Raw genomic sequence first — 21,853 nt, forward strand, 5'->3', positions numbered from 1 at the left:
CGGCTCAGCGGGAACAGAGCCGGGCAAGGGGTCTGTATGTCGCTCGCTCACTTCAGCTTCTCCCCGTTGGCAGCATTACCTCTACTGGTCCGACGTCCCTGTGCCTCGGATCTCGGTTATCTTCTCCCCCGAGGAGCTGAAGGAGGTCGAGAGGGACTGCGCCATCTACGTGGGGCGGATGGAGAGGGTGGCGCGCCACAGCTCCATCAGCAAGGAGGAGAAGGTGCCAGGCTCTGTGGGCCTGGGGGCTTTCCTTGAACCCCCGCCCCTAAGGGTCTTGGGCTGATGGGAGCAGCGGGCAAGACGGGGAGGCTGGGCCTGAGGCTCTTGGTGGGTAGGGGGTTAGGGTACTGGGGGACACCTGGGGCAGGGGCTCTGTCCTCGCCTCCGTGGGCCCCTCTCCTGCTGGGCAGGGGCTGATGTGCCAGGTCCTGAGCTTTAAGTGGTTTGGTACCTGGGGCCGCGTTGATGGAAGGCTGCTTGTGGCCTGGCGGCCGGTGGCAGCAGGGACAGGTGGGCGGGGGCTGGCTCCTTCCCAGGCCCCCCCAGGGGGCACATGCGGGTCTGGGGGCTCGGCCACCAGTTGTTCTGAGGCTCTGTGACTACCTAGGCTTGCTGCTGTGCAGGACGGGAGCCTCGCCCTCGGGGCCGGTGCTGCCCCCGGAGGGGCCCGCGCGGGGTCCCAGGAGCCCCGCGCTCAGGCCATCCTCAAGGGGGGACGGACACTTAGGACATCTGTTTACAGATGGTCCTTTTCAGGAGTTACGAATGGAAATTGCAAAACAAGAACTGATCGTGCACGCCCGGGAAGCAGCATCCAGGGTCTTGCGAGCGCTCAGTGGTCCGTGTGGCTTGGGGCCTCCCTCTGTGGGTGGGGGGGCCCCTGCCGTGGGCTCCCCGTAACACCTCCCCCTCCCATCACAACGTAGACCGGCAGACGTCCGAGCGCGTGGCCTTGGACGTCCGGAAGCGAGAGCAGTTCCAGAGGTTGAAGGAGCAATTTGTGAAGGACCAGGAGGTAGGTGGTATGGCCGCGGGTGGTGCCGCCTGGGGGCGTCCGGCTCTTACCTGCAATGCTGCATATGGTCCTCTGTGTAGCGGCGCCGGGCGGCCAGGCAGGAGGCGTTGGATGACAACCTCGGCCATGCGCGAGAACTCCGTGACAGGGAGCGGAGGCTGAGGGCTCTGGAGGAGCAGCTGGAGAGGAAGGCGAGGTAGGTGGTCACTTGGCGCTGACCCTCCTGGCATGATCCTGTGACGGTCGGCTTTTTATTTTGGAGATTTTCAAGTGTTTTAAGGTAGGAAGAGGGATCCCTGGGTGGCGCAGCGGTTTGGCGCCTGCCTTTGGCCCAGGGCATGATCCTGGAGACCTGGGATTGAGTCCCACGTTGGGCTCCCGGTGCATGGAGCCTGCTTCTCCCTCTGCCTATGTCTCTGCCTCTCTTTCTGTGTGACTATCATAAATAAATAAAAATTAAAAAAAAAAAAAAAAAAAGGAAGAGTGGGGCTCTGAACTCGGGCCACGCACCTGGGCTGAGTGCTTCTGGCCATTTTGCCACGTTCGGGTGCACTCAGCCCGGCAGCTGGACAGACGAGGGCCTTCATCCAGCCCAGCGTCCCAGAGTCTGTGCCGTTGCGGTGCCAGCAGCTTGTCCCGCCCCCCACGCTTCTGTCAGCTGGCCGCAGAGCTGGTGTCTCCTGGGGCACCTTTCTGGGGGGAATGTCTCTTTCTGCCCGTCGTGTCTCTCGGGATCTCGTCGTCCCGACCTTACACACTGTACATGGAGCGTGTGTGCACGTGGGGGTAGACGTCATTCTGCCATTTATGGGAGAAAGCGGGGTGTAGGGCCGTTTCCCCGTCTGGGGCAGCCAGATGGCTGTCAGCCAGCCCCGCCTGACCAGGTCCCTGTCGGTGAAAGGACCAAAATCTCGGAGTGAGGTGCTGGGGGCTTCAAGGGAAGCACGTGCAGCGTTTGCGTCGCACTCTGGGAAACTTCTGCATTTCTTTACTCCCCTGGAGTTCACAGCTGGGGGGCAACCGCCTTCCCCCCGGGGCCTGGCTGGCTGGTCTCCTGCCAGTCCTTTGGCTTCGGTCCACACAGGGGCTCATTTTGGCTGCTGTGCCCTGGCCAGGTCCCTGCCCGGCGGGGTCCCTTCCTGCCATGTAGAGAGACCTGCCTGGCAAGGCCCCTGCTGGCCTGGGAAGGTGCCAGGCTGTGCATACCACCCACTGAGGGCCCCTACCGTGGGGAGCCGCCCTGGCCCACGGGGCACCAGCTGGACAGCGTTGGGCGGCCGCGGCAGCCGGTGTCTCTGGGTATGGCTTCAGGCAGGCGCTGGTGGACCATTATAGCAAGTTGTCAGCGGAAGCAGCTCGTCGAGAGCAGAAGGCCCTGTGGAGAATCCAGCGGCACAGGTTGGCAAGCACACGGCTTCGCTTCCTCGTGGAGGACCAGAAGCACGTTCAGGTATCGCCATGGCTCCCGACAGACGCTCTTCCCCTGAACAGCCCCTGAGAGTGTATGCAGACCCGTGTTCTGGGAGGGCATCGGTTACTGGCTCGGGGACGCCATGGCTGGGAGGAGGCCGTGCCGCCTTCCGACGAAGCGGCCAGGGCTGAGTGCTCTCTATAGACCCGGGCCCTGTGCGCCTCCATGCTGCGGCCGCAGGGGCAGTTGGGGCTGTGGTTTCCGTGTGTTGGCTGAGGGTGGGGAGGCTCTGGGTTGGATTGTGTGGGGCCAGGTGCTCACCGCTGCTGCCTCAATTTCAGGAGATGCTGAAGGACGTGTCCGAGGGGAAGCCCCTGGAGCCACTGGCTGTCATCCCTAGTGTGGGCTCCCAGGTGAGGGGCCGGGGGCTGGACTCGGTGCACAGCATGGGGCTCTGAGCTGGGTGTCCCAGGTCTGCACGGTCCTGGGATCACCGTGGGTGCTGGGCCTGGCTTGTCCCAACGGTTCCCCACTTGATGAGCTTTGGTGCTGGTTGCAGACCTGAGCTCGGCGGACCGATGCCCACGTGTGTTTCAGGCTCTGTTTCCAAGACTCGTGCACCCTGCTGGGGGTGGCTGCTCTGACTCTGGGTACGTGGTGCAGCAGCACGTAGCTGAGTGGGACAGCCCGAGCGCACAGACACCGCAGCTCCTCAAACCTCTAGCAGCAGGGACCCATGGCTCGGGACCGGGAGCTGACCCAGGGCCGTTCCCCGAGGGACTCAGCATCCAAGACTTCCTACCCACAGCCGGGGAGGCCAAGCAGCCTGTGCCCACAGGTGTGGCCTCTGTCCTGGAGGAGGCGCTGCAAACCATTGGCTCAGACCTGCCTCCCTCGGCTTCATCTGAAGTGGTGGGCACAGAGCCCCCTGGGCCACAGGAGTACGACTTCAGAACCATCCTGAGGCCTGCTGTAGTGCCCTTGGCTTCCCCGGGGTCTGTCCAGACCGTGGGAGGAGGCTTGAGCGATGAGGGGCCGCAGCTGTGGGGGGACAGTGTCCTGTCGCCAGAGAACACAGGCGTCCCAGATAGGCAGGTGGCTCTGCCTCACCCACACCCCCCTGGGCACAAATCCCCCCAGGAGGGGAGAAGCCAGGCCATGGGGCAGGTCCTTGGGCATGTGTCAGAGGGCAGCATTCCTGCAGGGGGTTATGTTTCTGGGATGGCACCCTCCCGCCCGCGGTGGAACATCCACGGACACGTGTCTGATGCCAGCATCAAAGTTGGGGAGAATGTGTGGGACGTGGCGTCTTCCCGCCCACGGTGGAACGTCCACGGACATGTGTCTGATGCCAGCATCAAAGTTGGTGAGAATGTGTGGGACGTGGCTCCCTCCCGGCCACGGTGGAATGTCCACGGACACGTGTCTGACGCCAGCATCAAAGTCGGGGAGAATGTGTGGGATGTGGCATCTTCCCGCCCACGGTGGAACGTCCATGGACATGTGTCTGACGCCAGCATCAAAGTCGGGGAGAACGTGTGGGACGTGGCTCCTGCCCGCCCGCGGTGGAACATCCACGGACACGTGTCTGAGTCCCACGTGGTGCTGGGTGCACTTTCTGGGGAAGGCCAGCCCAATGCAGCAAGGCCCTGCGAGAGCCCTCCTGACCATGGGTCGCAGTCTGGCCTCAGCCTGGGAGCACAGAGCCCCGTCTGGGAGCACGAGCCACAGCTGCCTGCAGAGACGGCCTCAGATGCTCAGGTGGCCGGCTCTGGGAGTGGGCATGCACGTGGGCCCCAGGCTCTGCTGTCTGCGGTGGCTGGGTCCGGGGATCTGGGCGATGGTAACCCTGAGGAGCCAGGTGAGTGGGACCCTACAGCTGTCCTATCAGTGGTGGCACCTGTGGGCCCAAGAGGGGTTTGGGCAGAGGAAGGGCAAGAAGTCCGCAGCCTTGGGGACTTGGGAGGTGCCACCACACAGTAGGCACTTGGCCCTGACTCCTCCCCCCACCCCCTTTCTGTTGCTCAGGATCAGGGACGAGTGCAGACACTGACAGCCTCTCTCCAGGTCGCCCTATAAGCTCACAGGTGAGGGCAGACATGGTTTCGGGCGGAGGGAGTAAGCTTCGCCACCCGCCCCCCGGCCTGCCTTGCTTGGGTCTAAGGCCTCCAGGATGGGGCAACTCGGAGGGGACCCCCACCCTGCCTTTTCTTCCTAGGAAGGCGCGGCGGCCCCCAGCAGCCCCAGCCTTGGCGAGGAGGAGGCTGCGGCCCAGCGCTGGGGGCAGGAGCAGGCCTACCTGAGGGGCCTGGCAGAGCAGTACCGCCTGGAGCAGTACCCGGACAGCTATGAGGCCATGTGTGAGTGCGCGGCGGGGTGGTGGGTCCCCGTGGCCCGACTGAGGCCTGACCGCGGCCCGCCGTCCTGCAGCAGAGCCTCCTGTCGCCCACCTGCTACACCATGGGCTGCCCCGGGCCTTCGCGCTCCCAGAGCACCCCCGGGGCCGGTCGGGTGCAGATGAGACCGCGGTGCAGCTGAGCGAGCTGCTGCCCCTGCCGGTGCTCATGAAGCACTCCATCACCGCCCCGCTGGCCGCGCAGTGAGTGCCCGCCCTCCTGCCCTGCCGGCCCCGCCCCCTGGCCCCGCCCCGCTGACCCCGGCCCCGCCCCCGCCCCTCCCGCCCTGCTGACCCCGCCCCCGCCCGCCAGCGTCTCCCTGGTGAACAAGGCGGCTGTGGACTACTTCTTCGGGGAGCTCCGCCTGGAGGCGCACTTTGAGGCGCTGCGGCACTTCCTGCTCATGGAGGACGGAGAGTTCGCACAGTCCCTCAGTGACCTGCTGTTTGAGAAGGTGATCCCTGGGCGCGGCGCGGGCGGGTCGGGGCCGTGGTGGTGCCCGAACGCCCTGGGGACACCTGTGCCCTCTCCGGCCTCAGCTGGGGGCGGGGCAGACGCCCGGGGAGCTGCTCAACCCGCTGGTGCTCAACTCTGTGCTGAGCAAGGCGCTGCAGTACAGCCTGCACGGGGACACCCCCTATGCTGCCAACCTGTCCTTCGCCCTCAAGTTCCTGCCCGAGGCGTTTGCTCCTAACGCCCCGGACGTCCTGAGCTGCCTGGAGCTCAGGTACAAGGTCAGCAGGGCAGAGCCGAGGGGGCGAGCCGGGGGCGGCCCCACTGGGTGGGGGGCGTGCTAAGCTGGCTTCACCCACAGGTGGACTGGCCCCTCAACATCGTGGTCACCGAGGGCTGCCTGAGCAGGTACAGTGGCATCTTCTCCTTCCTGCTGCAGCTGAAGCTGATGATGTGGACGCTCAAGGACATCTGCTTCCACCTCAAGCGCACAGGTGAGGCCAGCTGGCCCTGGGGCGTGCCCCTGGTTGGCGCCACGGCTGACCCTCTGCCCTCCCACAGCTCTGGTGAGCCAGGCCGCTGGCTCCGTGCAGTTCCGCCAGCTGCAGTTATTCAAGCACGAGATGCAGCACTTTGTCAAGGTCACCCAGGGCTACATCGCCAACCAGATCCTGCACGTCACCTGGTGTGAGTTCCGTGCCCGGCTGGCGCAGGTGGGCGACCTGGAGGAGATCCAGCGTGCGCACGCCGAGTACCTGCACAAGGCGGTCTTCAGGTGAGCCGCTGGGCCTGGGGCCGCTCCTTGGGGCCACGTGGGGGAGTGCCCCCTACCAGCAGCTGCCTGCTTCCCCAGGGGCCTGCTGACGGAGAAAGCTGCACCCGTTATGAACGTCATCCACAGCATCTTCAGCCTTGTCCTCAAGTTCCGTAGTCAGCTCATCTCGCAGCCCTGGGTCCCGGCCAGCAGCCCCCGGGGTGCTGAACACCCCAACTTCGCCCTCATGCAGCAGTCATACAGCACCTTTAAGTACTACTCCCATTTCCTCTTTAAAGGTGACTGTCCCCCAGGGCCGGGTGGGCTTGGGGACAGCGGGCAGGAGCCAGCCCATGGGCCTGGCTGAGCTGCCCCCCCCGTCCCCCCCTCCCAACCAGTGGTGACCAAGCTGGTGAACCGAGGCTACCAGCCCCATCTGGAGGACTTCCTGCTGCGCATCAACTTCAACAACTACTACCAGGACGCCTGAGGCCGCACTGCACAGGTGCCCCCCACCCCTGGCGCTTCCTCCTCAGGGGGCAGGCAGGGCAACCACACGGAGACGGGCCAGGGGGAGAAGCTGGTTTATTGGGGGCTGTGTCTCCCCATTAGGAGCCAGGTGTGCCAGCCCCTCCAAGGGTGGCAAGGTGGGCGGGGCAGCTCCGCCCCCTGGGCCTGCTTCCCTCTGCTGAGCTCCTGTCCTTGCACAATGTGGCTTCTGTAGGGAGCGCACTGAGCTTGGGGTGGGGCTGCTGAGTCTGCATCTGACAGAGACAGGTCAGGGCCTGACTGGACGTCTCAGCCGTCATGGAGAGACGGGGTGGGCTTTCCACAGGTGCGCCCCGCCTCAAGGACTCGGGGGGCCTCGGGGCCTCGGGGCTCCATGTGTGGAGGCCTCCAAGGCCGTTACGAGGATCACGTCACACACAGTTCCGCCGCCCACAGTGGGGGCTTGCTGCTGTAGGAGTGCCCCCCACTGTCTGCCCTGCTGGCCCCCTCGGGCTCCATGGCCTCCGGGGCCTGAGCAGCCTCCCCGGCACTGTGGTAAGGGGTTTCCAGCAGCTCCAGCACCCGCCGTACCTGGAGAAGGGCGGAGAGGAGTTTTAGGGGCTGCCCCTGCCCTGGTTGTCCTCCCGCGGGACCCAAGGACGGAGAGGAGACGGGGGCGAGCTTGCCTCTGAGAAATCTCCATTCTCTGCAGCCTCAATGGCGTTTTGTGCGATGTAGTTCCGCAAGACGTACTTGGGGTTGTTGGCGTGCATGATGCGCATGCGCTCAGCCTGCCAGGCCTCCTCGTCGCTGATGCCCTCCCTGTCCTTCTCCAGCCGGGCTCTGGAATCACATCCAAGTTGTTCTTTCCAGCAGATTCCGCCTCCCCCGCACCACTGCTGTGTTGGGCTCCCTGCACAGGGCGGCGTCTCCTGGGGACATGGCGCCCTGAGTCCGCGCCCGCAGCCTCACCTGTACTGCTGGAGCCAATCAGCCCAGTGGCCCTGGTTCTTGCTCAGCAGCTCGGCCGGGCTCAGCTGCTCCAGCCGTGACTGCTGCTCCACACGCTCCAGCTCCTTCGTGACGTTCGCCCGGGTGCCGATGAGCGCAAAGAGCTGAGGGTTGGACTGTGCCAGCATCAGCATCATCGAGAGCTGCCTGTGCAGAGGGGCAGTGTGAGGCGCGTTCCCACCCCTGGCTGGCTGGGCACCGAGGAGGTGGCAGTGGCTTTAGCGGCTCTGCTGTGCCAGAGCTGGCTGCCCCCCAAGGGGGTGACCCAGGCCCGACCGGCGAGGTGGCCCTTCATCCTGGCTCTGCAGCCCTTTCATGTCATGGGACGTGTGTTCCCTGAGGGGGCAGGTGCTGTGGGCCGGTAAGGGCACCATCTCGCTACTGCTGGGCACCTGCTTCTCCCTAGGGCAAGGTCACTGCCGTCCGCTTCTCCATGGTGGCCATGAGGCCACGTCCTTCCCACTTGCAGAAGAGGTGGGGGGGGGGGGGGGACCTGGTCCTACCAGCCGGTCCTCCATCCCGTCAGCCACCCCCCACGCTGCTGCGCTAAATTCTCTCAGACCACAGTCTGTTGGCTTGTTTATTAAAACCCACAAACAGGGCTTCTGGGGCCTCAGTGGTTGAGCGTCTGCCTTTGGCTCAGGTCGTGATCCTGGGTCCTGGGATTGAGTTCCACATGGGGCCCCCGCAGGGAGCCTGCTTCTCCCTCTGTCTGTGTCTCTGCCTCTCTCTTGGCCTCATGAATAAAATTTAAAAACACGCTGCTTCCGGGTTTGAGTGTGGGCTCAGACACCATGTGCTGCCCACAGTGGGAGAAAGTGTGGGAAAGCACAGGCTGGGGGGTCCTCAGGCTCTTTCTGGGAAGCTGCTGCCCAGCCTGCTCCACCGGCCTCCCCGTACGGTGGTTGCGCTGCCATCCCTCCCCTGGGGGCCCGAACCCTCCCTGCTCAAGCTGCCTCAGCCAGCTCTCTCTGACGTTCCCCAGGGTCTACATGGTCTCCCTCTGGAAGCAAATTCTAAGAAATGAGACCCAGGTACCCACCGGGGATCCATCTGGGGTCGGAAGGCGAGCTTCAGCTCCTCCAGGGAGGCACATTGTGCGGTCAGCGTGGCCAGGAACTCGGGCAGGCCCAGGGCCTCCAGCCCAACTGGAAAGGAGCTCAGCACGTAGAAGGTGTTCGTGAAATCAGCTCCTGGAACGTGGCAGTGCTCAGGGTGCCGGCAGATAGAGGCACAGGCGGCCCACCCACCCACCCGCCCACGCCCGGGCCACCACTCCACGCCCCAGGTCCTTCAGCTGTGCGTCAGGTCCAGGCAGCAGAGGCATGCAGGTCAGGCCCCGGCCACCCCTGCTGTGCTCCGCGTCCCCACTGCCTCCTGGGGCTGCAGAGCATAGAAGAGAAGCCCCTGGGGCACGTCCAGACACACGACAGACACGGGGAGTCCTCAGGCTGACTTGTGAAAACAGTCACCGCAGCCCCTAGAACGTCCCGGAAATAGACACAAGAGCAAACGGCCGGGAACCAGAACAGTCTGCTACAGAGACAGGCGCCGAGGAGGAGAGGGATGAACGCGGCTGGGACGTGGGCGACGGCTACCAACAACCCCTCCTCAGGGACGACTTCAGCAATAAATGGATTCTCTCCACGTGACACGGCCAAAAAGAACTTACCGAGTCCAAACGGAAAGGACAGAAAAACTATCCCAAGCAGCTGGAAACCCGCAGAGCTGGGCCAGCCCTGCCACCGTCAGACATGGGGCCTCCGCAGGAGACCATGCACCGCCAGGGCTGTAGCGACGGACAGTCCATTCATCAAGATGTGACAGGTGCACAGGCCAAGCCAGCGCGAGACACACAAAGCAAATGTTCGTAACATGGAAGGAGGACCAGCACGGTGCCCTGAGGGCGCGGGAGGCTGCAGCACCCCACTTTGGATAATGGATGGAACGTCCAGATGGTCAGCCGACGCCGAGGGGGCTGCTGGCCCCTCCGGGACGGACAGGTTCAGCCACAGAGGAAGTCTTGATCTGCTCAGAGGACGAATCTCCAACCACCACGGAAGGAAGACTGTGGAGGAAAGCTGGAGAATTTGCAGATCATGTGTAAACTAACCAGTGTGTCCAAAGAGAAATTCAGAGGGAAACGAGAAAATACCTACAGGCAGGAAAAATGTGGGAAACATAAATACCGAAATTTATAGGAGGCCGCAAAAGCAGTGGGACATTGAAGGTGCTCATCAGCTACATCAGAAGAGCAGACCTGTTTTGTCACAAGATAAAGAACTTTGCAGCTGTGTGGGGATGGAAGTCGGTGTGCACTCAGGTACACCTGAACTCCTACAGGTCAGGTGCATCTCAGAAAACAAAGCCTCCAATCCTATACCTAAGAAACTAGATGGAAAGCAAAAAGGACTAAGGTTAGCAGAAAGGAAGGAAACACGGCACGGCAGAGATCAGTGAGGGAACCGAACAAGCGAGAATCACTGAAACAAAGAGCTGGTTCTCTGAAGAGACCAACGAGATGGACTTGAAGCCACTGACAAGTAACTAAAATCAGAAACGAACGTGCAGCCGTGACGAGTGAACAGAAGACAGACTGTAGGGAGCTCCGCATGGTCACATGCCAGTGCGTCGGGTATAAGAGCAAACGGACAAGCTCCTAGAAACATTGTCGGCCCGAACGGACCCAGAAAGTCCGAGCGGTTCCGAGCAGTTCTGTAAGCTGCGAGGAGGCCGAATTGAACCCTCTGCAGGGACACGGAGTACCAGACAGTCCCCCCGGTGAGCCAGACACCTGAGCATCAGATCCGGTCCTCAAACTTCCAAAGACCAGGAGGGAACACCTCCTGATGCACTTCAGGGGAGCAGTGCCTGTGTAGCAAAGCTGAAGATGTCCCGTGGGGTCTGTGCTGCTCCCTCACCCGCAACCTGAGCCCATGGCCCCATCTGCCCTGATGTCCGGCCTCCAGCCCCAGGATGTAAGAAGTCCGTGTGTGCCGAGCAGCCTGCCGCCCGTCACCATGGAGGCATAACTGCTCACGACAGGACCCGGAGGGAGAACGACGACTGTGTGTTCATCTCAGTGGGTGCAAAATGGGAAGAACTTCCATAGCGAACACAAACTAGGAACAGAAGGAAACGTTCTCAATCTCGTAGAAGCCATATCTGAACAAGCCAGAGACGCTGAGCGCCCTGTAAGACACGGATGCCCACCGTGGCTGCTTCCACCAGCAGTTCTGGTGGTTCCTGGTTGAGCAAGCCGGGGGCTCCGCATCAGGTCGCCGTCCACGCCGAAGCACGGCCCCACAGTCGAAAGCAAGGACTCGAGCAGATGCGTGTACATCGGTCTCCGCTCCGCAGCAGCAAAGCGCGGCCGTCCATGCGAGGGGCCGTGACAGTCATGCGGCCGTAGAAGGAACAGAACGTGGACCCCGCCACGCAGAGAGCCAGCACCACCCTTATCACACCCTGGACGGGTCTACCTCATACAAGGTCCCCACAGGATCCGACCCACAGACGGAAAAACGGGGTGCCCGGGTGGCGGTGGGGGGAGGAGGAAACAAGCACAGGGTGTCCCACTGGGGAGACGGAAACGTTCTGGAGGGAACAGGGTGACAGGTGCACCACGGGGTGAATGTCCTGGGTGCCCCCGAGCGGCTCCCCTCATGGTGACAATGGTCAACCTCACGTGGTGTCTGCTTTGCCAACCCGAGGCGGCCGGGCTGGCAACGTGGCATAGCAGCCTGCCCACACTCACCGGTTAGGTGCATGGTCTCCAGGAGCTTGGCCACCAGCGCCCCGTCGTCATCCAGCTCCGTCCGCACCAGGCCCAGCTTCCTCCGCATCTTCTGCAGGTAATGCCGGTGGAACTCGGAGTCAAACTCCTCGGCCAGGATGGCCTCACCCAGTTCACGGGGCAGCTCGGGCTCCAGGGCCTCCAGCAGCTTCTGCAGGTTCCACTTGCAGACCTCAGGCTGCTTGCTGTACGTATAGCGGCCGGTGTTGTCGGAGGCATTGCACACGTGGTCAGGGTCGTACCTGGGGCCAGGGTGGGGGGGCCGTGATTGTCCACGTGGCCACTGTGGGCCGGCCCCTGAGGCTCCACTCTGCCCTGAGAGCATGGGGCCGCCCCACCTCTCCGTGCCACGCCCCTGCCCAGGCCCCTGCCCCTGTCCCCCCGGGAAAGCAGGCCCCTCCGCTCAATGCCTTCCAAGGGATTCGTGCTCCTGGGAACGGCCAACCAGGCACTGCCAGGAGCTGAACACTGCACTGAGTGCGGACGCCAGCCGCCATGCACACGGCAGGTTGCACCCGGGGGTCCTGGCACCCGGGGTGCCCGCAGGCTGGCCCCGCTGCCCACCTGTCCAGGAAGCCGAAGGGCCCGTAGTCGATGGTGAGCCCCACGATGCTCATGTTGTCTGTGTTGAGCACACCGTGGCAGAAGCCCACGCACTGCCACTCGGCCACCATCCGCGCTGTGCGACGGGTCACCTGCAGCGGGACGGGTCCAGGTGGGCCCTCTGCCCCCCGTGAGCCCCAGGCCCGGCCCCTCGCTGCGCTCACCGCAGGGAAGGATGCGTGGGAACGTGTAAGGAGAAAGCACCCTGGAGGAGGTATGCACGAGGGCTCCGCTTGTCCGCTCAGCCACCTGCCTCTTACATGCTCACCGATTCTGGCTCTTACGAGATCAACAGCGTCAGGAACCCTGACATTCCTTGACTCTGGTCGGGCGAGGCACGCAGATGCCCTGCGGCCCCGCGCACGGCACACCGCGTCAGGCCAAGGACCCTCCAGGACCCAGGCAGCGTGGTCCTCTGGCTTCACCTGCCCAGTCACCCCCCGCGATGTGAGCCAAACCCCGAGATGCCTCCTGGCAGCCTGGAGCCTGGGGGGACAAGGCCCCACACATGCATAGCACTCATCTGCCGGCCCTGTCTTCTTTGTTCCCACGGACGCCACAGGCCCCGGTCTCGGGACGTCGCGTGAGACATCCATCCTGCCCGGGGTGCCAGCCACACCTGAGCTCACCAGTGTGGACTGGACCCAGGCGTGGCCGTGACCCGGGCGGACACAGGGTGCACGGTCAGGTACCCGGCACCCACTGACGTAGAGACCTTCCCTCACGGCTCCCCACGGGACCTGGCGGGGCATAGGACTCGCCAGTGTCGCCGAAACCAAGTGATCCGTGGTGTGTCCTGGGACCCGACCCTCTACGCAACACTGCCGGGAAGTCTGTCCGCTCAAAGCCAACAAGTGGTCACAGGCTTCGGGACAGGGGAGCGACTCAGGCAGCCGGGCAGGGAGCCAAGTGAGAAGCTGTGTCCACGGGCGAGTCGCCCATGTCCTGGCAGCCAGGGCCGCGGTGCTGCTGTGTGGCCCACCTACCTCCCGGAAGAAGGCGGCGTTCCTCTGTACACGGTCCTCGGCGTGAGCGGCCTGGATCTCAGGATAGAAGGTGCCGATGACGTAGTCAAGCATCTGGACCCGGATGTCGTTTCTCCCCACGCTGGGGCCCTCGCGGCCTGTGTGCTCATCTGCAGGCTTAAAAATTTCAAAGGATCCGAACCTGCAGGGAGAACGAGGTCAGGCAGGTTAGATGAGACCCCAGCCCTCGTGAGGACGCTGGCCGCAGGGTCTCGTGGCCCAGGCTGGGAAGAGCACCCCAGTTAAAGCAAAACCAATGGAAACCAATGTCCTTTGGGGACATGCAGACCGTTCGCCTTTGGTCACGTCCCCCACACGCCGGGCTGGGGGAGGCTGAGGAAGGCACGACCGACCCTGGGGCGCAAGGAGGGCTCTGTGCTCACCCCCGCGTCTAGGGGCAGGTCAGCAACCGGCGTCCTGTAGTGATCGTGTCACCCAGGGGGCCTGAGGCCACGTGCGGAGATGTCCTAGGTCTCACCGACTGGCGTTCCCACCAGCGGTGAGCGCCATGTGGTCAGCCGGCCAGCAGTGCTGTGAGGGAAGCAGCCGGGGTCTCCGTGCGGAGGCAGGTGAGTGCCCTGGCTCCTCCACCCCCAGAGGACAAGAGCAGGAGCCAGGGACTGTCAGCCTCGGGCGTGGGCCAGGGCCACGGGGTCCTGGCTCCACAGCACGGGGAACCATACGGTGCCAGGCAGCAGGTGACACTGGGGAGCTACCAGGACAGGAACCAGAGGACAGAGGCTGCTGCGCGGGGCGTGAGCAGGGCTGGCCAGGGAGGGCGCGCAGCAGCCGGCCCTCCACAGCAGGCCTGGGCTCCTGCCCAGAGGCCCCGCGCCCCACCGCGGGTGCCCGGCATTGACCCAGTGGGCCGTCCACTTCTGCGGCTCCGGGCCCGGCAGGGATGGGGTCCCAGCGCGTGGGGCTCCACGGGGCAGCCTCTCCAGCAGGCCCCTGGCCACCTGCACCACCTGCAGCTCCGGGAAGCACGCGCACAGCCCTGGGGCCCCAGTGTTACCTCAGGAAGGTGGAAGCGATCCGCAACACCACCGTGCACTTCTCGTATTTGGGGTTGCCGTCGTAGAACACGTCTCGGACGACCGTGGACTGGGACGTGACGCAGGCCCCGGCCCGCGTGGTGGGGATGCCCAGGTGGAACATGGCTTCGCTGCACAGGAACTCCCGGATGCTCGACCGAAGGACTTTGCGGCCATCAGCCTGCCTGAAATCACACATGCAGGTCACGGCGGCATCACGCAGGAGGGACTGACTCACAACGTCCTAAAGGCTTTTTGGAAACCATTCACCGGCAGCTGCAGCGTCACTGCAGGAGGACCCTAGCTTAGAGGATGTTGGATGCCCACGGCCCCGAACGTGGCCTGCAGCTGGAGGCCCAACTAATGCCAGGGACAGTGAGGGCTCCGTCAGGCCTCCCAGCAGGACCTGCACCACGAGGTCACCCCCCCCCCCGCCGCAACCCGCAATTCTACTTTAGGTGCTCTCGCCATGACCTAGGTCAGCATCACCCATAGCATCGGATGTCGTCGGCTGCCCTGCGTGCCTCGGGCCTTCACGCAGGACCTCCATCCTTTCAAGAACAGCCCTTGTGGACCAGAGCAACCTCAGGCTCACAGCAGAGCCCCGAGGAGAGTACTGGGAGTTCCCGTCCACCCCCAGCCCCCTCGACTGTCCCCACCACCACCAATGCACACCTGTTACGACCCATGGACTCACACGGACACGTCCCCGTCATACACACTGCCGTCTCCGCCAGGGCTCCCTTCCGTGCGCTCGGACGGAGGTGGGACAAGTGGAGGCGGGTGATGGCATCACTCGGAGCAGCCTCCCGGCCGGTTCCTCCCTCCCCTATAACCCTTGATCTTTCATGCGTCTCCACAGCTTTGCCTTTTCTGGAATGTGACCATTACAGCACACAGATTTTTCAGACTGGCATCTTTCATTTACGGTTCCTCCATGTCATTTTTTTTTTAACCCAACGTGGGGGATCCCTGAGATCAAGACCCAGAGGGAGAACCAGAGCCAGATGCTCACCTGAGCAACCCACCCAGGTGCCCCACTCTGTGTCTCCCACGGCTTGGTAGCTCGTCTCTCTTTGGCGCTGAACAAGATCCCACTGTCTGGATGGACCCCACGTCACGTATCCACTCACTGACCGAGAGACATGTCGGTCATTTCCAAGTTTGGGCAATTAAGGATAAACCTGCCATGAGCATTTGTGCACAGGGCTTTGTGTGGACACAGGTTTTCAATCTTTTGGGTAAATAGCAAGAAGCACAACTGCTGGATCGTATGGCATGTTTACTTTTGTAAGAAACTGCCCAATTGCCTTCTGCGGTGGCCACGCCACCCTGCGTGGCAGTCAGCGAGTGTGCGCTCCTGCTGGCCCCCATGCCCACCGGCACTTGGTGTGGCCAGGCCTCTGGATTTGGGCCGTTTTGATAGGTGTGCCGTGCTGGCTCACTGTCGTCAGAATTTGCATTTGATGACACATGACGCTGAGCTCCTTTGTGTGTGCTTATTTTCCAACTCTGTCTCTTCTCTGGGGACATATCTGTTCAGGTCTTTAGCCCATCTCAGTCCTTGTTTTCTTACAGTTGAGTTTTGAGAGTTCTTCGTATACTTTGAGTAAGTCCTTTATCACGTTTTTACAAACGTTTTCTCCCAGTCTAGTTTTTTTTCATTCTCTTGATATTGTCTTTTGCAGAGCAAAAGTTTTAACTTTAATGGAGTCCAGCTGATCAGTACCTCCTTCATGGATCTTGCCTTTGGTGTATGTGTCTAAAAAATCATGTCCAAACCCAAGGTCCTCTGGGGTTTCTATCTTATCTTCTAGGGGTTTTATAATTTTGCATTTTATATTTAGGTCTGTGATCCCTTTTGAGTTCATTTTTGTGAAGGGTATAAGGGTATATTTTGGTGTGCAGATGCCCAGTTGTCCCAGCACCATCTGTTCAAACAACTATCTTTGCTTCTTTGTCAAGATCAGTTAACTACATCATGGGGATCTATCCATTGTTCCATCGATCTATTCTTTCAACAACAGTGCATTTTCTTGATTACTATAGTTTCACAGTAAGGCTTTTGTCAGGTAGCGTCAGTCCTCCAACTTTGCTCTTCAATATTATGTTGGTTATTGTAAGTCTAAAATAACCTACTGAGATTTTGATTGGGATTGTATTGAATCTACAAGACAAACTGGGAAGAACTGACATTCTGACAACATTGAGTCTTCTCATCCATGGACATGTGATACATCTTTCCATTTATTTTGTTCTTTGGGATCTTTCATCAGTTTTGTAGTTTTCTTCATTAAAGACCTTGTACGTATTTTCTTAGATTTGTACCTAAGTATTTCATTTTGAGGAGTAATAATGGTAATAATATTGTTTTTAATTTCAAGTTCTGGGATGCCTGGGTGGCTCAGCAGTGGAGTGTCTGCCTTCGGCCCAGGGTGTAATCCTGGAGACCCGGGATTGAGTCCCACACTGGGGACTTCTCTCTCATGAATGAATAAATAAAATCTTTAAAAAATAATTTCGAATTCCAATCACTCATTGCTCGTATACAGTAAAGTGACTGACTTTGTAATAAGTTTACCTCCTGAAATCTTGCTGTAACTGCTTATTAGTTCTTTTTCATCAGATCTTTGAGATTTTCTACATACATGTTCATCTGCAAAGAGTTTTATTTCTTCCATCTCAATCTGTATACCCTTAATTTCCTTTTCTTGTCTTACTGCATTAGTTAAGACTTCCAGTCTGATGCTGAAAGGTAATGGTGGGGGAAACATCTTTACCTTGTTTCTGATCTTAGTAGAACTTCCAGCCTCTTCTCACCAAGTAGATGTTAGCTGTCGGTTTTCTGGAGGTACTATCAATTTAAGGAAATTCCTCTCTTCCTAGTTTACTGAGTTTTTGTCAAGAATGGGCACTCTAGGGATCCCTGGGTGGCGCAGCGGTTTAGCGCCTGCCTTTGGGCCAGGGCGTAATCCTGGAGACCCAGGATCGAATCCCACATCGGGCTCCCGGTGCATGGAGCCTGCTTCTCCCTCTGCCTGTGTCTCTGCCTCTCTCTATCATAAATAAATAAAAATTAAAAAAAAAAAAAAAAAAAAAGAATGGGCACTCTATTTTGTCAAATCCTTTGTATGTATGCTGCATATACTGATATGATCACGGGTGCTCAGAGTTTTGCAAGCCCTCACTGTGAAGATACATCTAGGCCCCCTGCCTTTCCCTGCCTGAGTGTGGCTCATCCCAGTGTGAGTGACACCTCTAGAAACCAGATCTGGCGGTCACCCCAGGGCTCACGGCGTCAGCCTCTGGCCAGTGGGACAGGTGCACTCCATTTACCTTCTATATAAAGAACTGTGACAAGGAAACCTACTGTCAAATGTCAATCCACTCCTCCCTGGTCCTGGGAATCCCCTCACCCAGCTAGATTTCGTGTTCAGCAGGAAGCCAGCAGAGCCCAATTTAATCTTGAATCTGGTAAAACTGGTCCTGAAAATAAGCAGCCTGTCTTCTTCCCAAGGCAAAAGCCAGAACTGGACCATTACATAGCAAGGATAAAGGGCCTCAGAGGGCAGCCAGGCACCCACAGGGCCAAAAGGACACATGACAGCAGTCCTTTCTCCTGCACACCCGTGTCTGTTCCCCAGCAGAGCTGCGAGGATGGACCCAGCTGAGGACAAGGTATTCTGTACCTGCCAGGAGAAGCATGTTCTGAAATCTCAGCCCCTCCAGCAGGCAGAGGGGGCAGCACAGGCATGAAGTCACCTGCCCACCCCACCAAATCCTTATCTGGGGATCCAGCAGGAGCTGGCTGGAAGCCACTCACAGCCACGTTGGATGTCAGCCTTGCTGAGGCTGGGGACCCCAAAACACATCGGGGGGTGGGTGCCAAGCTGAGTAAAGGTTAACTGACCCTTTTCTTTTCTTTTTTTTTTTTTAATTTTATTTTTTTTATGATAGTCACACACACAGAGAGAGAGAGAGGCAGAGACATAGGCAGAGGGAGAAGCAGGCTCCATGCACCGGGAGCCCGACGTGGGATTTGATCCCGGGTCTCCAGGATCGCGCCCTGGGCCAAAGGCAAGCGCCAAACTGCTGCGCCACACAGGGATCCCTGACCCTTTTCTTTTAAAGAAAAATATTCTAGTGGATCTCAAATCTAGAAATACGAGATTTAACACTCAAGTTTTCAAATATAAAAAACATCCAATGGCTGATCACTCTCCCAAGAGGTTTGTCTTTGTAACTGGAAAAAACAAACTACTGAAATGAATACACAAAGTTTAAAGATGCTCAGAGAACGAGCAGGCCCCCAGGTGAGAAGCATTTACATATCCTCTGAAGGGGCAGAGGTGTGGAGAGCTCTGAGCAAGGTGTTTGTGGTGGGTGGCGGTGGTGCCAAACTGAACTCAGGACACTTCTAGAGATAGAGCCATTTGGAAACTAGAGGATGAAGAACGAGCTCTTCTGGGGGCCAGAGATGGAGCTGCTGGGCGGCAGGCAGGGGGTGCAGGACCCGTTCAGCTCCTAGAGGGAGGAGGGCTGGGCACAGGGAAGTGGCCAGGGGAGACACCTGCCCTCAGGATTTCTTTGAACAGAAAATGGCAACTTGGCTGTAACTTTTTTAGCCATTGAACAAGCATTTAACAAATGTGGCTGGTTTGGCTGACCGTGTGCGCTATGAGCCGCTACAGCTCCGAGGGCCCCTGCGCGTCAGGCTGCCCGGTCCGGCCCACAGGTGCTTGGAGACCGGCCCCGGGGAGCAGTGGCCCTGAGGGATCCTGTCCCTGCGCAGGGTTCTGACCACACGCTGTGTGCGTCCGGGGGAGCAGACAGGCCCAGGCGCTGCCCCGGGGGCTGCCCGCAAACACGTTGCCTCGGGGGGGGGGGGGGGGGGGCAGTGGCTGTGCTCCCGCACAGCTGATTCCAAAATTCCCGTGGTTTATGCGTGGAGGGTGGAGCAGCTGCTGGAGGGAGGAGCTGGGGGTGGGGGTGCCCTCCCTGTGCAGTGGAGGTGGAGGGGCGTGGGGGGCACCTGGCTGCACCCTCCCTGTGCGGTGGAGGTCGAGGGGCATCAGGGCACCTGGCTGCACCCTCCCTGTGCGGTGGAGGTCGAGGGGCATCAGGGCACCTCTCTGCACCCTCCCTGGGTGGTGGAGGTCGAGGGGCATTGGGGCACCTCTCTGCACCCTCCCTGTGAGGTCCAGGTCAAGGGTCATCAAGAGCACCTGGCTGCACCCTCCCTGTGTGGTCCTGGTTGAGGAGCGTCTGGGGCACCTGGCTGTACCTCCCTGTGCGGTGGAGGTGGAGGGGCGTCGGGGCACCTGGCTGCACCCTCTGTGTACAGTGGAGAGGTCAAAGGGCATCGGGGGCACCTGGCTGCAGCCCTGTGGCTGCAGCCCCGCGGCAGGGGAGGGGCTGGGGCCTCGGCACAGGCAGTTGGTTCCCAGGCCTGGAGACTGGGGTCGCCCCACCTGTTCTAGTCCCCACATCACTGCAGCTCCGTGTCAGGCCCAGCCAGGGAGCCAGGGAGCCAGGGAGCCAGGGAGCCAGGGAGGGAGGCTGCGGGACTGCACCCGGCCCTGGCCCCGCCCCCCAGCTCCCCCTGCCTCCCCTCCCCGTCCCCCAGCTCCTTCCCCCTTCCCTACCCGGTCCCTCCCCTCCTCCCTCCCCCGGCCCCCGGCCCACCTGGAGAAGGGCGTGGGGCCCGCGCCCTTGAGCTGCAGCTCCCAGCGCTCGCCAGCCGCCGTGCACACCTCGCCCAGGTACATGGCGGCGCCGTCGCCCAGCTGCCCCGCGAACTGGCCAAACTGGTGGCCGCAGTAGCAGTGCGCGGCGGGCTCGGCGCCCGGCAGCAGCGCGTTGCCGCTGAAGAAGAGCGCGGCCTCGGCCTCCCGGGCCTCGCGGGCGGCGGCGTCGGCGGGCGGCGCGCCCAGGCCCAGCAGCGCCAGCGCGGGCTCCGACAGCGCCACGAGGCGCGGCTGGCGCAGCGGGGCGGGCCGCACGCGGCTGAAGCAGGCCCCGGGCACGGGCCGCGGCGCGGACGGGGCGCCCTCGGGGCCGGGCGGCGGCGTCTCCACCGGCAGCGCGCGCAGGGCGCGGTTGTCGAAGCGCAGCCCCGCCAGCCAGCGGGGCGCCGGCTCCATGGCAGCGCCGCGGGCGGCGGCCGAGGCGGAGCGGGGCGCGGGCGGCGGGCGGCGGCCCAGTGGCGGCGACCGGGCTCGGGGGGCCGCTAACAAGGCCCTGAGCGCGGCCCGGAGCGCGGCCATCTGCGGCGCCGGAAGCCCCTGCGCCCCGACCGGAAGCTCCGCCCCGACCGGAAGCCGCGGCCCGCCCCGCTGCGCAGCCGCCGGGTGGCGTTTGCTCGTGCGCCTGCGCGGGCCGCGCCCTCCAAAGCCTGGCTCTGATTGGCCGCGGCGAGGGGGTCGGGGGGCCCGGGGGGATCCGGGGGTCGGGGGGGCGTCCTAGGGGCGGGGGGACCTGGGGGGTGGAGGGTCCGCGGGTCGGGGGGGTCCAGGAGGGCGGGGAGATCCGGGGGTCGGGGGGCCGGGGGGATTCCGGGAGTCTCGGGGCGTTCCGGGGGCGGGGGGCGCCCGGAGGAATCCGGGGATTGGGGGGTCCGGAGGGCGGGGTTCGGGGGGTGGGCGCGGGGGCGGGAGGGAAGAGCACCCGGGCGCCCGCGACTGTAGACCGTCAGGGGCGCCTCAGCCCGGGTGACCCGGGGCGGCCTCTGGGCGGTTCCCGGCTGCGCGGGGCACCGGGGCGGAGCGGACAGGGGAGGTTTGTCCGCGCGGGTCCGGGTCCGGGTCCGGGTCGGTGCGGCCCCGCAGGAGGAGCCCCCGGGCGAAGCCGGAGCGGAGGCCGGTGCCTCCCCTGCGCCCCTGGACCGCATGGTCCACCCAGGGGGGGCCCCTGGGTGACCTCTTAGCACCCTCTGCCCTTCTGGCATAGCACCGCCCTGAACCCAGCTCCTCCCGTTTCCCGTGTCTCTGATCCCGGGCTCGAGGGCTGCGGGTCCTGGGACCCTCCCCATGGTTGCCCAGGGGCTGGGGGCCCAGCCTGGCCTTGCAGCGTCTGCCCAGGGAAGGCACCTGCGTGACTGCTGCAGGGTGCCCCGGTGCGGCCCTCAGAGGAGCCTTACACCCGGATGGCGGCAGGGAGCCAGTGGTCCTTGCAGGGGTTTCCCGGTGCCCCCGCGGCCCCGGCGCTGGCCTCCCACTAAAACCTGAGGCCAGGAGCACAGACACACGGGCTCCCTCGCGGCTGGACTGTGCCCTCGCCCCAGGAGCCCAGCACGTGGCTTCCCAGACGTCAGGTGCAGCGTCTGTGCCTGCCAGCCCCTCTGCAGCTCCGAGGCCTCACCCCGGGGGTGCACGGGGGCACCGCCTTCCGTGTTAGGTCCCTGTGGGCGCCGATCCCCCGGGGTCTTCTCCTGCAGCCTGATGTTGGGCTGCCTGCGGTCTTGTCCGCTTGGCCTGCTGGCAGAGTCCCCTAGTCCCAGCCTCCTTCCTACCTGCCTAGGGGACCTGGCCTGACCCTAGTGTCACCCCCCCCCCTTCCCCAGGCCCTTCTGACCCATCTCCTTGCCCCTCACCCCACTGTGCTACCCACACCTTGGAATCTGGTGGGCCTGGGTTCACAGCTAGTGGAGGCACCTGGGGGGTGCCAGGGGTTCCAGGAGGTCGGCACCAAGGGTTAGTGCCTTATGGCACCTGGGGGCCTTGCTTCTGGCCTAAACGTTGGGCTGCGCGGCCTCACGGATGCCCCCAGGGCTGTTTTGGGTGGAGGTGCCCTCCATGGACAGCGCAGGGTCTGAGCAGCCAGGCTGGGCCGGAGCTGAGCTCGGCAGCCTCTCGGTTCTGACCC

At 62.2% G+C, this 21,853-nt stretch overlaps 2 protein-coding genes across 3 annotated transcripts in view; one reads left to right on the forward strand and one right to left on the reverse strand.

Annotated features, from left to right (window-relative positions):
• The window catches only part of TUBGCP6 (tubulin gamma complex associated protein 6), a 20,489-nt gene extending 12,347 nt beyond the window's left edge, over positions 1-8,142 (forward strand). The window contains exons 10-26 of one of the 2 annotated variants that reach the window (XM_041755774.1): positions 74-223; positions 760-841; positions 930-1,018; positions 1,099-1,214; positions 2,330-2,468; positions 2,771-2,842; positions 3,027-4,290; positions 4,458-4,516; positions 4,648-4,789; positions 4,860-5,028; positions 5,138-5,279; positions 5,365-5,559; positions 5,640-5,772; positions 5,840-6,053; positions 6,132-6,331; positions 6,431-6,537; positions 7,395-8,142. In XM_041755774.1, coding sequence (XP_041611708.1) covers positions 74-223; positions 760-841; positions 930-1,018; positions 1,099-1,214; positions 2,330-2,468; positions 2,771-2,842; positions 3,027-4,290; positions 4,458-4,516; positions 4,648-4,789; positions 4,860-5,028; positions 5,138-5,279; positions 5,365-5,559; positions 5,640-5,772; positions 5,840-6,053; positions 6,132-6,331; positions 6,431-6,522 — 3,258 coding nt within the window. In that variant the 3' untranslated portion in view covers positions 6,523-6,537; positions 7,395-8,142. The remainder of the gene's footprint in view (positions 1-73; positions 224-759; positions 842-929; positions 1,019-1,098; positions 1,215-2,329; positions 2,469-2,770; positions 2,843-3,026; positions 4,291-4,457; positions 4,517-4,647; positions 4,790-4,859; positions 5,029-5,137; positions 5,280-5,364; positions 5,560-5,639; positions 5,773-5,839; positions 6,054-6,131; positions 6,332-6,430; positions 6,538-7,394) is intronic. The other variant, XM_041755772.1, reaches the window with a different exon arrangement.
• Positions 6,601-20,293, reverse strand: SELENOO (selenoprotein O). The gene is made up of 9 exons (XM_041755775.1): positions 19,676-20,293; positions 13,972-14,175; positions 12,918-13,098; positions 11,893-12,023; positions 11,290-11,570; positions 8,575-8,725; positions 7,494-7,679; positions 7,208-7,364; positions 6,601-7,112 (listed from the first exon to the last, which is right to left on the reverse strand). The coding sequence occupies exons 1-9, from the start codon at positions 20,254-20,256 to the stop codon at positions 6,939-6,941; spliced, it is 2,046 nt and encodes a 681-aa protein (XP_041611709.1). The 5' UTR covers positions 20,257-20,293; the 3' UTR covers positions 6,601-6,938.
• Between the last annotated feature and the right edge of the window lie 1,560 nt (positions 20,294-21,853).

This window comes from Vulpes lagopus, chromosome 5, assembly GCF_018345385.1.
Source record: "Vulpes lagopus strain Blue_001 chromosome 5, ASM1834538v1, whole genome shotgun sequence".
NCBI classification, from domain to species: domain Eukaryota; kingdom Metazoa; phylum Chordata; class Mammalia; order Carnivora; family Canidae; genus Vulpes; species Vulpes lagopus.